Source organism: Triplophysa rosa, linkage group LG1 (assembly GCF_024868665.1).
Source record: "Triplophysa rosa linkage group LG1, Trosa_1v2, whole genome shotgun sequence".
In the NCBI taxonomy this organism is placed as follows: Eukaryota; Metazoa; Chordata; class Actinopteri; order Cypriniformes; family Nemacheilidae; genus Triplophysa; species Triplophysa rosa.
The window spans coordinates 28,374,187-28,392,677 of record NC_079890.1 but is presented as its reverse complement, the minus strand read 5'-3'; the positions used below and the strand labels follow the sequence as shown (position 1 = coordinate 28,392,677).

At 38.4% G+C, this 18,491-nt stretch overlaps 1 protein-coding gene across 2 annotated transcripts in view; it reads right to left on the bottom strand.

Moving 5' to 3' along the window:
• Positions 1-108: 108 nt before the first annotated feature.
• b4galnt4b (beta-1,4-N-acetyl-galactosaminyl transferase 4b) overlaps positions 109-18,491 on the bottom strand; it is a 61,623-nt gene continuing 43,240 nt past the window's right edge. The window contains exons 9-21 of one of the 2 annotated variants that reach the window (XM_057330158.1): positions 15,477-15,555; positions 10,736-10,802; positions 8,049-8,192; positions 7,023-7,132; positions 6,584-6,684; positions 6,403-6,476; positions 4,373-5,663; positions 3,582-3,922; positions 3,259-3,412; positions 2,509-2,581; positions 2,146-2,299; positions 897-1,023; positions 109-778 (exon numbers count right to left, since the gene is read on the bottom strand). In XM_057330158.1, coding sequence (XP_057186141.1) covers positions 664-778; positions 897-1,023; positions 2,146-2,299; positions 2,509-2,581; positions 3,259-3,412; positions 3,582-3,922; positions 4,373-5,663; positions 6,403-6,476; positions 6,584-6,684; positions 7,023-7,132; positions 8,049-8,192; positions 10,736-10,802; positions 15,477-15,555 — 2,830 coding nt within the window. In that variant the 3' untranslated portion in view covers positions 109-663. Of the gene's footprint in view, positions 779-896; positions 1,024-2,145; positions 2,300-2,508; positions 2,582-3,258; positions 3,482-3,581; positions 3,923-4,372; positions 5,664-6,402; positions 6,477-6,583; positions 6,685-7,022; positions 7,133-8,048; positions 8,193-10,735; positions 10,803-15,476; positions 15,556-18,491 lie in introns of those variants that run through there. The other variant, XM_057330166.1, reaches the window with a different exon arrangement.

Genomic DNA, 18,491 nt, shown 5'->3' with positions numbered 1-18,491 from the left:
CAAATTAAATCAAGTGACATTGTAGTAAATAGGTTAAATATGTCTTTATGTGATGCATTTATGCCCTCATGTGGTCGATAAAAGAATAACGATGCTTAATGTCAAATCTTTTACATTTTTATTTATTCTTCAAAATAAGAAGTTTGAACAAGGAAAAGTACATACCTAAATCCTCTACAAACAATTTCACAGAAATTATCCCTTCATCATAATTTATCTGGGTTGTAAATCTTTACATTTTGGCACCTGCTATAACACAATATGTATTTGGATAAACATTCACTACTTAAAACTACCCAGTAGCCTATATTTGAAATTAAAGAGAGACAAATTGCAGTATATTGATTATGCCTCTCTTCTCATGTCCCTTTCAAATGCGAAGTGTGGCAAACCAGTGTTTAAAATGTCTCTTGTGCAAGTTTCCTGAACTGCACTGTTACAGTACCATTCTTCTGGTATCCTCATACTGTACGATCATATCTTACCCAACAATAAAAAGTCCACAAAGCCCTTAGTAAGTCCTTGTTCGTGTCTCACATCAAACACATGGAGAGCCCATGTATCCCCTTGTTAGAAGTTTTCCTGAATTTTGGAGCAGAAACAGCCACCTCTCATGTAGCGTCAGTCAGGAGTAACAGAAAGGTTCAAAGCAGTGTTGTTCCGCTACCCTTGAGATGCGCTTTTGACAGAAGAGTTCCACATGCCCCGCTTAGAGTGAAAATAGTGGTAAAAGTTCCTCAGTCTGAGTCTCTCTACCTCTAGACCATTCTGGAGAACCCTGATAGTGAACCACAGATGAGGGAGGAAAGATGTCAATATCATCTATTTAGTTAGGGCTTCAGCAACAATGCAGTTTACAAAATAAAAAAAACTACAATTTTGTAAAATAAAGTTACCTGTCCAGCAGCTCCCAGTCCTCTCCTCCCCAACGGTCTTTAAACTCCTCTGTGTTCATCCCTCCAATCTTATCAAAATCTGACTTATAAATTCCAAACAAGCCAAAGCCATTGACTTCCCAATAACCTGTGTGTGGAAAACAAAGACATCTGTTTCATGTACAGCACTTTAAAAGTGGCCATCAAAGAAGAAAAGTAAGACTGAGCATCCTAAAAAAATATGTCTATTGAACCAACTTAAAAACTAAAGGAACAAAATTAGAATTTTTTTTACTAACGCGCATATCATAATGCATACTGTATGAAGAAACTGAGGCGGAAGCCTAGGTGAGTGAAATCTGTATCTGTGAAAATGTTATATATACTGAAAAATTAGACCATTTCAAAATCAGTTTTTATGATTTTAAAATGTACTATTTATAGGTATGTGTTTAGGTAAAATGCTCATTTTTGTTTCATTCTGTGAACTACTACCAACATTTCTCCCAAATCTTAAATAAAAATATTGTTTCTATTTACATTTATTTGCAGAAAATTTAAAAATACAGATGCCCTGTATTTTTTCAGACCTCAAATACTGCAAAGAAAACAAGTTCATATTCACTTTTAAGCAATACATCAGTAATATTTGTACATGTATTTAGGAAAAGTTAAAAAAAGTTTATTCGATGACCTCGATCAGAGTTTTCATGTGTCTTGTCATGCTGTCAGTCTGTCACATTGCTGTTGGATGACTTTATGTCAATCCTGAGGTTTGACTTTGTTAAAATTCAACAGACACTGGAGTGGACTAGCCACAATACATCTAGAAATGCTGATTAAATGAAAATTTGGAATGATCTCTTAATTTATTCTGCAGCTGTATGTGTATATATGTGACACAAAGCATGGTTCATTATCAAGATTTTTTAGGAGAATATATACTGTATAAAATGTATTTTTGTTACACTGTATGATAAGCAGGTGTCACCAATTTTTTACTCCTCACGTACCACTGTAATCGGATATAGAGCACATTAAGGGAGACATGTATTTTTATTATTGTTGCATATAACCTGGAGCCTGGAGAAGTAAACTGGTAGACATTATGTCTAAAAGCTAGCAATCAGATTCCCGTTTATATACAAACAGGATTAGCAAGAAATAGCATCAGTCACATTATGCACAGATGGTGTTGGAACAAATGTGTTTTGTATGTGTCTGTGTTTGTGTATGTCTAGTGGCTGTCTCTGAATGTGTCTATGTTTACCATCAGGCTCTGATGGTGAACTCCCACAGTCCAGTCTCATGACAATGGGTGCGAATGCCAGTCTGCCTTCTACACAGTGCTTCCTTATGGTCTCCAGGATATTGTGAGGAAAGTGGATGTGCAGGTCACATAGGAACACTATGCTGTGATTGTCCTGAAAGTCACAATCACCAGTGTTGGGGTAAACGTGTTACAGATAACACAAACATAATGAATTATTTCCATGAAATGTAGCGATGTGAAGTCAATAGTTACACGTTTAAGACTAATGGAGTAATGTGTTTTTAATATGTTTAAAAGTAATGTTCCCTAAAACTGATCTACACCATTATGCTTTCTTTCCCCATTCATTTATTCTCTCACCTCTATTGTGTCCACACCCATCTGCAAACCAGAGGACCTCTCGAAGTTCCCCTCTCTTCTCAGATACTCATACCTACACACAGACCCAAGAACAGGAAACGCAAAAAAAGTTTGATCTTTCTTGGGTAGTATTGGGAGGAATGTAGGACTAACAACAAGGATGCAGACACTCTCTTGTGAAGATGCACGCATCTTTCCTGCAGGTGCTTAGCTTAAAGAGTAAATATTACAATGTCCTTAAAATTACATTTCATGCAGTGTCTAATGTTGCTGTATGTGGATGTAAGCAGTCTGCCAAGTTGTAAAGCCGAAAGTGAATGAATAACAAAGTTATTGGCTCGGGAAAAAAGGAGTCGACTCTGAATCACGCGAACGAGTCGTCTGTCGTTCTAATTTAAGTTCCGGGTCAGATTTGCGTCACTCCGTGTAATGCCCGCCTACGTTCCATTTGCGACACTGCACGCGGTAGACCAATCACAGCAGACTTGACCATCTGACCAATCAGATCAGAGTACGCTGACAGAAAGGAGGGGATTAGACAGATAATTGCCGAACGAATCATTTGAGAGTCAGTCAAGAAGTAAGGTAAGAATAACTGCCTATTATTAGAAAATGAATGTACGTAAACTTGGACACTCCATAAACCAAAGTAGGACCTTAAAAAAAAAAAAAATGATGTACTCTTTATAGATACAAATGGATAAAACTGAACCAGAACTTGACAAAACACCTGGAGTTACATGTATTCACCTGGGAACAGTGCTCTCCTTCAGTGCCTGCTCCACATCCATATCATCGCTCTGGAAGTCCACGATGATCACGTTGAAATTCTCATCCTTGGTCTCACGGTGCAGGAGATCCATATCTGAGATGAACTGCTGCACCCATCGAGCCTGATTCTTCACTGCCACAGAAAGACAACGCAGATGAGTGGCTATATGGTTTTATCTAGCTTTATCTTACTATGGGAATACTGAGAGAGAGAGAGAGAGAGAGAGAGAGAGAGAGAGCAAAACAGCTTAATATCTTTATTAATATGAAAAATGAATGCAGTATGTCTTTGTTTTATATACCTGGCACAACAAAGTGTACCATCACATCATGCCTCCATTCTAACATCGTTGGCTGGCAGAGCAAGGGATTGGCCCAGCTGGTGCTCCAGGGTGTGATGTTATGAGTTTGGGTGCTGGGCGGTGGGTTTTTGAATGTCACATGGTGGTTCGAGGGCATGGTTTCTTCTCTGCTCTCTAGTCCGTCCTCATATCGACTGCGATGCAACAGGAGATAGATGTACTCAGACAGGCGCACAACCCGCTTCCCTTTCTCCATCAACAGCAGCTCCACCAAATATCGGTTGCCCCGGGCTGAATCTCTCCGCTTCTCTATATTTACAATATGGAGGAGAGTGTAGATCCTTATAGAGAGGTAAAAAGGGCAACAGCGAGAGAGCAGAGAGAGAGAGGTGGGTTGAAAAGTAAATGAAGTTAATGTAAATGAGACGTAAAATTAAACACAACATCTCGTTGGGTCAGGAGTGATACAGTTTTGCATTTATTATGCTAAAGCGACATATAAAGTAATGATTAGATAAAACACGGAGTGTTTAACAGCAGGAGAGTTCAGATTGTCTTACTAAAAGGGTTAGAATTAAAAGCTTGATCGGCACACCTGATCTGCAAACTCAACAGGATAGACACACACACACACCCTTACACACATTTAAAAGGGTCAAACATATCATATTTTTTCCCATGTCCAATGTTTTTTGCAGTTTTAAGAATTACAATTAACTTTGCACAAAATAGAGACCAAAAACATTTTCAGTCATTTCAGTAAACACATTCTTGCAACCGTGCACACTCACCCCCCGCTCCTCTCGTTCAGCTTCTCCATGTACTGCGAGATCACATCAACAGCCTCGTTCTCAGCCAGCTGCAGATTCCCCGAGACGTTACACCTCAGGTCATTCCAGTCTGACCTCAGCAGCTCAAAGTCCACAGGGTTCACGCTGAAGGTACGCTGCCAGTTGATGGCCTCCTCCGTCAAGTGTGGCCTCAAATCTGCCTCCTCGTAACTGTACTCTGATATCTCTTCATCCTCAAAACCTCTGCTCTGCTGAGCCATGTCTGAACCCTCCAGCATCTCTGAGATCTTTGTCGCCTCCAGCTCCGGAGGCTGGCTGATCTCAGACGAGTTTTGCCCAGGGTGGTCTCTGTTTTCAGAGCTTAATGGTGGCAAGCTATTCAGATCTGATACGAACGTCGTAGGGTTGCTCTGATAATGAGGCTCAGGCTCTGTGGGAAAGGAAGTATGACTGTTTTTTAATAAAGATGGTTGGGTGGAGGTCGTTTGGTCTATTAAGCGAAAGTTCGACCAGGGGAGAGAAGCCGTGGTTCGTGTTTTTGAGGATTTCCATTTTGAACTTAAGTCCACAAGGCGCTTTCTAGAGTGATAAAGGAAAACACCGGGAAACACCTCAACTGGAGATTTTGGTATCCCCTTTGCTCTATGGCTTGGCGGCCGAGGTCTAGTAATGTAAAGTTTGTTGGTGTTATTTTCTTTCTCCACGTTGGTCCAAACAACCGACTTGCCTGCATTATTTAAAATCCTATTAGCTAAAACATAAAGAGGGGATTTATGAGGAAGTTTAAGAGGAGACCTTCCCCTCACGGGTGTGTTGGCAGTTCCTGTTAGTTTGTTTTTGCGTGTCAGTCCCGGGTCAAGGAGGAGCCAAGCTAATGAACGGCCTCTGTGAACAAACCCATGAGTTCGGATGTCCATGTCCTCTTCGCTTGCCTGTTTGTTTGGAGCTCCGCTTTGAGACCCCAAAGCACCTGCACTTCCCTTCGCTTGCCCCAAATATTTCGTTTCTGCCATGTCATCATTTACCATCTGCAGCAAAGAGTTTTTATAAAAACCTTCCTCTCTTGTTCCTTTACTCTCATCTTCTTCTTTAAAGTGAATGTACTGCCTCCCTCGCTGTAAGATAGGGCTTTTTGAAACCCTGTCTAAACTGTCAGGCTTCGAGGAGGTAGTGGAAGCTGTTGTCCTTGACATCTGATTAGGTGGACTGGTATGTATTGTCTTCCTGACTGGCCGATTGCTAGAATTAATGTTCTCCTCTGGGTCGACCCCCTCTTCCTCCTCCAGAAAATCTGTCAGAAGAGACAGGCCAAGTGAAAGTAAGCTCTTGAATTAATTCATGTAATCCAAAAGAATTGCTTAATGGCATGCAGCGATGAAAAGTCAATGACCCTTCTGCGGTGTTGACACAAATCTACAGCTAATAATTATTATCTTTAGGCTTTCTAAGCCCTGCTGCTACACATATAACTGCAAAGGGGTGTGTTTAAGGACAGCTGCAACAAACTGTCCAACACACACACACGCACGCACGCATGCACACACACACACACACATGCACACACACACACACAAAGTTTGTTTGTATATGCCTTTTATACTTTACAAACTATATACTGTTTGTACAAATATGCATCATTTAGTATGTTTAATAATCAACTTGAATTCAGTGTAGGTGGTTAAGACTTTTACTATCATTGTGGGAACATTTGGTCCACACAACGTATAGAAACCTATACACACACAAGGCACAAACAGGGTCCAAAATAAACTTTACAACTAAATGGTACACAAAGGAACTCTACCTTCTATTTCATTAAAAATGTAATGGTTCTATTCCTAATTAAGTTGTCAGCCAACTGTCAAGCGCTGTACATTATTACACTTGGCATTTGCAGTGTGTTGATTCTGAACCCTGGGCACACATACACTATGCTGCTAGACTAATTTCAGACGCCACATTGAGATTTTACAGAGACAAAAAAACTGCTGAATTCTAGTCTGTTATTAAGTTGCCAGCTGAGCACAGACCATCAGGTTTGGGGAAGAAAGCAGGCAGGTCACCTTCCTCCTCATCCATCTTCATGTACTTATAGAAGCCAAATCTATAAGAGAATTAAAGAGAGAGAGAGAAAGCCATGTTTCACAGGGCATCTCACATATTTATTTATTTACTTATTGATTGATTTGTCTACATGATCATGATTCTTACTTTTCTAAGTAGACAGGAGACTCTCTGTAAAAGCATTTGTTCTTTTTCTCCATATGACTCAGTCTGGTGAAGTCATTGGGATACACATAGGATAGGTAAACCTGGGTGGTCAGTTAAGAAAAAAAACAAGACATTTATTTAAAAAATCATATAAAACAGATTAGGAATTAAAAACAGTCACTGTGTATAATTAAATAGCATGTACTAACTCCGAAATGTACTGATTGATATTGGCCAAAAGAGGGCACTGTTTGCTTTAAGCTCAGCAATGTCTTTCCTAAAAGTTAGCTGGACAGGTATCACTACACGTTTATCAAATTTTGCAACAATCTTATGTTGTTAGCGCTTAGTGTTAATAAAAAAGACAACAATTTTTTTTTTTAAATGTCTTATTTCTTAGCATCAAAAAATTCTGTCAATTAGATAACAAATTACTTACAAACTGGAGGCCCTGATAGCGTGCAATGGGGAAATCCTTCACAACATATGTAGGAGAATACACACAAGACGGAAGAACATTCTCCAGCCTAGACTGATGTATCATGGGAACTAAGAAAACAAATCCATCATCAGAACAATCCAATCACTTTTCATAGTTCTTATAAGACAAGCAAGACACTGACAAATAACTAACAAATGTTTAAAACAAAAAATGTTTTAGCTAAAAAATGTATTAATAAACCACAACTACTACTGACAAGGGATCAAAATGATCACAAAAGCTGCTTTTTACCCTCATTATTTTGTGACTTAGTATTTAACTTATCGCACATTCAATGGTGTTGCTTGTAACAAGCCGACATTATGTCCACACCACCATCTGGGCCTAATGCACTGCAAAGCTTCCACACAAGCTATTAAAAATGAGCACGCCTGCTAAGCATAGCAGATTCAGTCTACCCAGACAAATAGATGACTGTTAGTTTTATGCGCTGACCACAGACATACACACAATATAGCAAGGATATTTCAACACATAACTACTGTAGGCTACTGAAAGGATAGGATACACAGGTTATTTCAATTACTGTAAATGGTGATTTTAATAATAGTTAAAGTGATAGTTCACCCCAAAATGAAAATTCTGTCTCACCCTCTTGTCATTTCAAACCTTTATCACTTTATTTCTTCAGCAGAACACAAAAGAAGATATTTTCAAGAAAGTTGGTAAACGAACAGCACCGGCACCCATTTACTTCTATTGTATGGACATAAAACCAATGCAAGTGGGGTCCAGTTAACAATATTCTTCAAAATATCTTCTTTCGTGTTCTGTGGAAGAAAGTCATAAAGGTTTCAAATGACAAGAGGGTGAGTAAATGATGACAGAATTTTCAATTTTGGGTGAACTATCACTTTAAGTCTTAATAAGACATTGGAGAATGTTTAATGTACAACAATAGTGAGTTTGTGAATATTGTTCTATCACAGGCATGCATACAGTACAACACTGGGGAATACACACCCTTGTAGAAGGTGTCTCGTGGGTCTGCTGTAAGCATGTCTGCAGTATGTGTCTCTGTCCTGTGGTTAACCTGCAGAGTGGGTGAGTGGCTGGCAAGCGTCTGTGGGATGTGCTTTACACTGTTCATCTTCAGACTGGATTCATCTGTCACAGAGGGACAGAAGTGGAGATAAAGTATTTTATACTGCAAAGACGCCATATCTGGGACAGCATATACAGCACATTTCAGAATATTTGTAGTTGGTATGCCCTCTTTTCAGCATTCACTCAAACTAACATGAACTCCACACATCCATGTTGTGCTCTTCAAATGAAAGAAAAAGCGAACAGTTAATGCAATATATTTAATTTCACATATTTCCTTAATTAAACCTAGAAATAGTGCAGAATAAGATCTTAATGTCTTAAATTTTTCAAAATGTTACACCATTCTGTATATTTCCAGGTTTAAATTAGATTCTGAAAGCCAGAATGTGGGCTCATATATCACACGCTAAGGATTTTTGGCTTTTTACCACTATCCCTATAGCTGGGCTCAAAGCCCCGGCTCATTCTAGGAAACCTCAGATCTGGATGGATCCGCTCTTTTTCAGATGGTTACTTCCCCAAAGCTTAAAGAGACGCAACCGGGCTCTCACACACACTGTCCACGTCTTAAAACAATCCCCTGGAGTTCAGTCTATGGGCACTGAAGCATGCAGGTGTGTGTGCGCGTGCAGGGAAGTCTATTCATTACGGCTTATCTCCTGACGTTATGAGAGCTCACAACAGCACCGGCTCTGCTAGCCACTGATGAAAACACACTTTAATTATTCCTATCGATCGACCCCAAATGTGTTACGGGCCAATATGAGTTATGCAGCATGGAAGTCTATACCTGATGGTAGCAATGTTGTGTAATTATGCAAGAAAGCTCATAACACTGGCAGAGGAATATTTTCAGCACAATCAGATAGATCAGAAATCTGCCAATAGGAGACCGAAATACAGGCTTTGATCGAAGTGTCTGGCAATGCTGTTGAAGCATTAGCCATTTACCTTATGTCTTTATTGATTATTGAACAGACAGAGATATTTGTCAGACACAGTTAGAGTAACTAAGAAAGGTCAATGCATCGAGTTGCACTGGTAAACACATTTATTTCAACCTTGGGCTAGACTGGATTTGATCTTTTAAAGCATTCGCAACACAGTGGTAAATGCTACAGAACGCTACTTTGTATAGATTTCTGATGGAGAATGATCTCTTCAATGGACTACAGGGAATAAAAGGAACATATCATTCAACACAAGATGTTCATGCACTTTTGAAATAAAAAAAATGTATCTACCGTACGTGTGTGACCTCAGACTGTACAGCAGAAGAATCTATAAAGTTTAGATTATGACCCTTTTTAACCTAATACTTTTGTATTGATTAAGGATGTTTTGATAATAATAATTGACAAAGATACGAAAGAAACTTAAACTAAAATAAAAATACAAAGTTGAAATACTATGACATGATACAATTGTTACAAAATAGCACAAATAAAACATAAAAATAATGTGTTTACTAAATTTACAGATCAGAACCACCTATAGAAGGTCTCACAATCTGAATCTCCCTGATGATATGACAAGTGTGTGTGTATGCACACTATACTATATACTGTGTGGTCCTCCTTGAGGGCGTGGCCTGTGTGATTAATGATCAGGACAACCGTCTGGAGTTGGCTCTACGCCCCCAGCGTGGGTTGGTGGTGGAAGCTAAAGCACATTCCCCTCTCCCTCAGCTTGTTAAATACAGTGAGGATTAAATAAAAAAAGTGTCTCAAATAATTATGTAAACGAAGCAAAGGAGTGTTGTGGGGATTCTCCTCCTCTCTCTCTCTGTTTCACTTTGTGTCTCAACTTCCTGTTATAAGCATGTGTAAATCAAAGTCAGTTCCCTTGATGAATGGCAGTAATTTGAAGGAGAATGTGGGAACATGTGTAATGGCTGATAAGACGATACATGCAGGGACGCTGACTGTCACATCATACACAGGAGACTCGGGGACAAGTGCTTTCTGGTGATTACCTACTTGCCATTGCCTACTATCAAACGCAAGTAAAATGTTTATTACACAGATGGGATGTTGTGAGGTTGTGAATGATAACGGCAATGTTCATAGGTGATTATTTACTGCAACAGTTTGCAAATCTTACACCTGAGATTTCTGTTCCAATTTACAGTCCAAAACAGTTATGCATCTGTTTAACAACCAAGTTTGCGCTGTTGGTGTGAAGGTGTATCTCTGAATGGGGAATAGCTGGAGTTTGGTACGGATGACGTGGACAACAGTATGGGCCATGCCTGACACGACAACAAACTTGTCTATGGTAGTAAACTGGTATTGATGGCTATAATATATTTGAATGCTCCTGGGCACCATTTTTTCTTGTGAGATGCAATGCAATGCAAGTACTGTTCTTTGCATGCCTTCGGTAGTAAATCCAAACAGACAAATACTTCAGAAAACAGTGAAACAGGCTCTTTCTTACCTATCCACAGTCTTAGCAACCGCTGTCACTAGTACGAACAATGGTACTAATGTTGATGAAGTAAACATCTCACAGTTCGGTAACAAATAATACATACATACATAATTCATAATTAATATAACATACATAAATAATACCTAAAATAATAATGCAGCATTTACCTGTGTACATTGAGATATAAGTTGAGTCAATGACATCATACTTCAGCCCAGGCAGGAAAGGTCTCCACTGCAAGAGAATAAAAGATTTTGATGTGTGAAGAATAGAAAGGTCCAGTCGTTCAGTGCTTTGGGACGGCACTACATCTTAAAATATATGGTATACAAACACATAGCAGTTCCTCTACAGAAGCTCTACAATTACAGAATCACTTCTCCTTGGCCACTCTTAGACAAGAGGTCATTTACCAGTCGCAGACTAAAAAACTCTAATCACACTGCCAAGCGCTTACAAATCTTTAGAGGATTTCTTCTCTTTCATTTACCCAACAATCGAAAAAGCAAAGAGGAGCAAAGACAAAAAAAGAAAATATGAGTGAAATGAATTTGGAACAGTTTGATTTCGACATATTTATGCTTATATTTTGACAATTCCAAGGCCCAGAAAATGGTACATACAGTAACAGAACAGCAGTGTCTGTCAAACTTACTGTCTTTGCATACTAATTAGTCACGGACTCGCACACAAAAGACGATCATGAGGAGACTATTTGACTCCAAGTAATGAATTTGCTGCTTCACAATAGAAACTTTGACAAAGACTTCTAACCAAACATCTAATACATAAGACTTTTATTACTTTTAGTTTTGGACACATAACACACACAAACATGCAGCACACCTGAATCAGTTCGATTCAAGTGTTTATTATTCTGCCTGCTCTATACTGCCAGCGTTTCTCAAGGTCCTATCTGCCTTTCGGGAATCGATGGAGTGCAGTTACAGCACAATGTCAGATCTGAGCAGCCACAGATGCATATTTGCCCCCGGTAACACACACACACACACACACACACACACACACACACGCACGCACCCACCCACACACACACACACACACACACACACACACACACACACACACACACACACACACACACACACACACACGCACACACACACACACACACACAAATATAGACATGAAAACAATCACACACAGTCACGCACTGATAAATATACATTTTGAGCTGTATTACTATTCTGTAAATGGGTAAAAAAATGTTTAAAAAAATGACAAAGACACGTACAAATGCAGAAAAGCACACCACTGACAAAACAAAAACATGCAAACAAACACACAATAGAACTGGAGTCAAGGGCCACAACGCCGCTCTAAGATCTAGACCTACAGTAGATGAACACCTTGCCCTTTAAAACCAATATGACTTTCAAACGGTGACCCAAAATGTGTTTTTTTTTGCTCATTTCCTTTTTTCATGGCTCAGGAGATCTCAGTAATATTAATTTAAACAACTATGTCAGATGTTTCTATTAAAAATACATGTGAGAGATAAAAGCAATTGTTGCAATAAAAAAGTGACAGCGCCATGTTTATTTAATGTAGACGATATTTGATCAGAACACAATTTAGAGAAGCAGAAAAGGTCGGCAAAGACTCCATTTGCTTTCCATTTACTCTCATTGCTGGCTAGAAAACAGAGACACCTGGGGTGGACTATCCACTGTTCATCACACCCATCTTTGACCTGAAAGTCCACTGGTAAACACACTTGTCCGGTCTCAGCAGAGAGCCAGTGCTGAATTATTTACAGCAGTGACAAGCCATAATAAACATCAGGTGTACTTCCTAGCCACTTGAACCTGGGTCAGTGACAGAAGGGCTGGTGAAACAATCATTTTAGAGGATGCTGGATCTGTCACATTCCACAACTCTGAGCTCTTACATAAAAGAATAACAAAAATAGAAAAGAAGTGCATGAGTTTCCAATGCCTCAAATGACCTCTCCTCAGTAAACAGGGATAAAAACTCAGTCGAAAAAACACTAAAAATGATGAAGTATTTACACAGTTGTGTGTTATTGTTAGTCCCAAATTTGATCAAATTTCCCTCCATCACCTACTCATGAACATTTTTATACAGTAGCCTATACTGTACATCAGCAGCACTGCTATGTGGTAGCTATTATAAACCAAGCCTTTTATGACATTAAATTGCATTAGAAAATTACATATACATTTTGGCTGACGGCTAAGTATAAAGCAGATGCTTTTATCCAAAGTGACTTATTGTCCCATAATACTAGCACAAATCTCTAAAACAATTGTCTCGCCTAGTGCTGAACTTTAACCACTAACAACTCAACACAATTTTTAGCTAATACATATTGCCCATTATCATCATTAACCTAAAAATGACCAGAAATTAAATCCAGTTTAGGTAAAACGTTTAGTGAAAAGTTTAACTTTATCCAAGACACAACCACTATTTTAAGTAGTTGTGCTTTCTTAGAAGCTCTGTCTATTTCTGTGCTGCAAAAAAGCTGTATGCAGCTAAAGACAAACACAGACAAAGGCAAAAACAGTCTTGAGAAATGTCTGAAATGTCTAAGAGCAATCCATAGACAAGCTTACATGATGTTGCACATATTGCATCAGCTAGCGTGTTATTTCTGTTTTGTCCTGACAATGAATAAAACAAAGCCCATTCACAGTTGACTGGCAGTACTGTCTATACTAGCTCCTATTGGACATTTCATAATGGACAGGTTCTGGTCAGACTACATTAGACAGGCTTTATTAAACCTCTTTGTTCCTACAAAGACTGGGGATTGAGTTAAAATGCTAATCAGGCTCAGAATAACTGGCATAAGGTTCTAAAGCTAAAAGATAGCATGAGATGCACATGAGCGAAACACTGAGCCTAGCCCACATTTTCTGGTTTAACAGATGAAACTCAGTAAAAAAGTCAATACTAGACTGAAAACAGGAGCCTTCGAAGTGGATGTGGTTTGGTTAATAAATGAATTTCTGTGTTTGCCACAGATAATTAGCTGTTTTTCGCTTTTTGGTGTCTGGTCCCCGTTGACTCACACGCTGAGAATACCTCCAAACCCCATGAATTTATTCATTGGGCTCCTCTCAAGTCTTTGAAGCTCCTCTTCCCGAACACTCCTAGCTCAAGTGAACTTGGGAACATTGAATAAGGAGTAAAGTACAGCTCACACTTGGTCCTTCTCAGCCTCCAGGCAGTGAAAGTTATGCACTATGGATTTAGAATTGTGCATTTATAATAGACACAAAGGAAACTGCAGTGAAACTTTTTTGGTGCTCACGTTTGTGCTGTTTGTAGATTTTACTTTAGATTTAATTGACTGTAGTTTGTTGAAGATAACAATGCCTAACCTCTCGTTTAAAGGGATAGTTGACCCAAAAATGAAAATTCTGTCATCATTTACTCACCTTTGAGATGTTCCAAATCTGTATCAATTTCCTTGTACTGATGAACACACAGAAAGATATTTGGAAGAATGCTTATAACCAAACAGTTCTTGGACCCCATTGACTACCATAGTAGGAAAAATTATACATTTTACTTTAAAAAATTACTTTATTTTTTTTTGTTCTGTTGAACACAAAAGAAGATATCTAGAAGAATGTAAAACAAACAGTTCTGGGGCACTTTTGACTACCATTGTAATTGTACCTATGGTAGTCAGTGGGGTCCAAGAACTGTTTGGTTACAAGCATTCATCCAAATATCTTTTTCTGTGTTCAACCAAACAAAGAAATTTGTACAGGTTTGGAACAAGTAGAGATTGCATGACAGCATTTCCAATTTTGGATGAACTGTCCCTTTAACACCAACAGAGGCCAAGTGATTATTTGAAGCACAGCAAAATAGAAAATGTATACAAATTATGCCAAATCCTTTCTGTGTAATGGAAAGCTTCACTATTAGTTTTATATAGTGACTGTCCAGTTAAATGCCTGATTAAAACACAAGGGTCAAACTTTGTTAATCAACACAAAACTTGTGAGGAAGAGGTACAATTTTACCTGATATATTATTTATACAAATTGTGGTTAAATTATAATTCCAGGGGAACACATTCTTTATTAGCTGATATTCTGCTCTCCTGAATCTTGTCCATCACACCCAAGAATTACAGAAAGTGATTCCAAGATTTGTATTTTCTACTCTCTCCCTCTCCCTGCTAGCCTTCTGTTTTATGTCTTTTCCTGGATAATAAAATTAGAGGGGTTTGCTGGTTAAATTCTGCATCCTTTGGGTGCACTTTAGACATAATCGGGCTATCAAAAACCACTGTATGTTTTCAAGGCTGTTATAATACTCAAATATGTCATCATGGTCAAAGATGTAGTATCAATAAAGGTTTTTATGGGTCATGAGTTACCAAAGTAGCTGGCAGTTATATGTTTGTTTCCTGCGGATATAGCCACTATAAATTTACAATAGTTTACATTGTTTTCACTGGACCACGGTAATACCTTTGACAGTGTCATTACAGAGAGAAACACCATGTTACGTTTTGGGGATTTAAGTGAAGAGCCCTTTGGAAAAGGTTTTCTTCAGAGTAATTTGATGTGTTTCTTATCGTTTTATAATGCATTAGCTGAAGGGGGTGTTCTTTAAACATAGCTTTCATTCATGACTCATTCAATACTGTTTATTTCCAAATAAGTGTTCGGTAATAAAACAATCTCGTCTAGTGTGGATTTTAATGAAAAGGGGGTGAAACCAGGAGAAAGAGCAAAAGGTCATGAATAAAACTCAATTAGACCTTTCCTAAACACTTCAACTTTATAATTTAATTGACACTTTCACTCTGTTTCATTAAGGACGCTTTGAAAAAGTAATTTGTTTCATACACACCAGCTGTCACACCTTGAACATTGCTGAAATGTTCTCTATACTCACCCCCACCTCCACATGGTCGGAACCTCTGTCATCCTGCTTGTGCAAAATCTCAAAGTAGTATCGCCGAGAGGACATGAGACTGCAGAGAGAGAGAAAGCGAGAGAGAGAGGAGGATTCGGGGGGATAAAAGTTAAAGGAAGAAAGGGCAGGGAACTAGTCTAATGAGAAAGGGAAAAGTTATAAAGAGATTGAAGACATGAGCACAGAAAGGACACGGGCAGATGCAAAGATGAAAAATGCAAGATGCACTATAGTTCGTTTAAGGACATGGTGTGTTGTGTGCAGGTTGTGTGCGTAAACACTGACAGAAGTATTAAGGTTCCTTCCTTTCTCCTCAACAGAGCCCTATGATCTACAAGAACCTGATCAGCAGTGAAACCTCTCTTAACAAGATCAGACAGTTCAATTAATACACACATGCTTTAACTGCCCAAGAGATAAGAACTCTATGAGAGTTTGCATCTTTATTATTTTTTCTTTGGACAAGAAACAAAAAATACAGAAAAAACTGCTGTTTAATCTCTGCAGATTTAGAGTCTGTGTTGTGTTTCTTTTCGATGTCTGCAGACTGATGTCTATAGTTAAATGAAATAAAGGGTTCAGAAAATAAATGACTCAATCAGTGAGGGAGGAAGTAATGGCCAGTAGATCAGGGTCAGATGGGAGAGGATTGGGGTTTTACTGTAATTGGTTGATTAATTGCCTGGCTCCATCTGAAACAGTTTTATTCAATAATAAATAGGATGAATAGGATAGAGTGATGAACAGACTGAGATAAGGAAGGGAGGGTCCAAATGAATATACAATCAGCCTGCTGTAGTATAATGAAGTGGTTATCTAGGTGATCATTTATGATTATAGGGTTTGACAATGATCGTGTTTATAATGCCAAAATGATCTATACTGTGGTCAAACAATACACTATGAATGTCACAATATAATCTAACCCAAAAATAAATATTACATCTACAGTATTACATTCAGACCACTCATTTGTGCACCAAAATGCATCTTTACACCTCAGCAGACCTGGTTAAATCCTAAAAAGACTATTGTGACATTTGTGGATGTACATTTGTACATGATTGAACTCAATATAACAAGAACACAAGCGTTGGCATAGATGTACGAATGAAAACAGCATTAGAATGGAGATTAATAAGAGTTCTAAAATGCGACATTCATCTTTCGTAAAGTTTGTTCTTCTTGTTCATTTACGGAAACAAGCAATTCATGTATGCACAGATTAGCAGAGAACAAACAGAGAGAACAACCAATAACTTCATTCACGCTTGCAAAACAACAGTTGCCTGAACTGAATACGAGAAGACTGAATGTGACAAAATATTATGTGCTTAATTACACATGTTTGGAGATTACAAAGCCATGATGAAAATGATTTAAAAAATATGGTTATAATTTCTGTTCTGCTGGCACCAAGCGCAAACGCGATTGCAAAAATGTTTCAAAACAGTTTTTCTATTCACACACATGTGGTCCTGCCCCTTAGTCATGCCACTACTAACTAAACATAGCGATGTTTTATTATTTTCGCAGTATTTACACTTTCAAAATAATCAGCCTATGATTTGACTTACAGTACAGTCAATACGGTTTCTGCACATAGAGGGGCGGCGTTTGAGTATGGCAGAGTATGTCAGTTGCCATACCCTAGCATTCAGACAAAAGAAAGTGCGAAACAAAGTGTGCATAATGATGCTCATTAAAGATAATCAAAATATGTATATTTCTTGCATGGGCATCGGAAGCATGTGTATTTTAGAGTGTAAAAAACAACACTCACTCACCAACAGCTTCAATGGTGTAGTGAGGAAGACACGTGACTGTCACTACACTATTGCGTTGCAGGTTCGAATCCACCTTTCACCTGTCTACTGTACGTTTTCACATCACATATTAAATCATGCAGGCATTTATTTAAAAAAAAAGCCTTACAGGTGTTTAATAATAAAGTGTACGCTAAGGTAAGGGGTAGTAGTGAGGTCTTTAATGTCGACATATGCCAATAAATTGTCAATTATTATTTTTTATTTTAACAGTCACATAACAATCTCATCTGCGCAAGCCAGATGTATTAATATTGCAAGATGAATAATATTTGTTACGTTAACTGGGAAAAATAAAAAAGTACTCCATGTCTCAGTTCATTGCACTAAATATCCGCACGTCTTTTGGGATTACCTGTGTTTTCATTTGGACGTCACAGATTTTGCACTGCTTCAACCTCGCCGCTACTTATGCAATAAACTGCACTGAGACAAGGTAAGACATGTTTCATATTTAATCGTGTTTGCTGTTAATTTCATTTAATGTTTGGCGTATATTTTAGACTCGTACCCGATTAACGTAGTCGTTGGTGGTTGTTATGACAACATCTGGCTGTGGGTTTGAAGCGATTGTCACACACAGTATAAATGGCAGATGGTTTAATAGATATTTTGTTGGAGTCGCCCTTTTGCTGCAGAATTAGAGCTTTAAAAAGCACATTTTAAACGATATGAGGGTAGGCTTTGTTATCTGTAGTCTCTGTGCATGTTCGTGCATTCTTGTACACGTTTTGTTTAGATAAGATGTGGTATAATTCATGGTTCCGTTACTTTGGAATGTCGTTGTAGTATGGCCAGAGAAATTTTTGCCATACCCTAGGTTTTGGAGAAACGCCACCACTGGGAGGTTATAAAAAATACATCAGTTTTAAGTAAAACTTTAATAATGTTACAGTAGTATGAAAAAAGCTAGAGTAGCTACTAGTACTTTAACCAGTCTTATAGATGGCCTTTCACAAAATGACTAAACTGAACTAAACCGAAACTGCTTTTAACATTCCCAAGCACACTTGTGACAGATACTTCTACTGTAGAAAGTCAAGAGAAGTTGACCCCTGCTGGCCTTGCAAAAGTGTAATATTCCCATAAATGTGAGAGGCTATATCTCAGAGTCCTGGAGTGACTCTGTCCTTCCTATCATAAAGCTATGGAGGGTACACCAGACTGA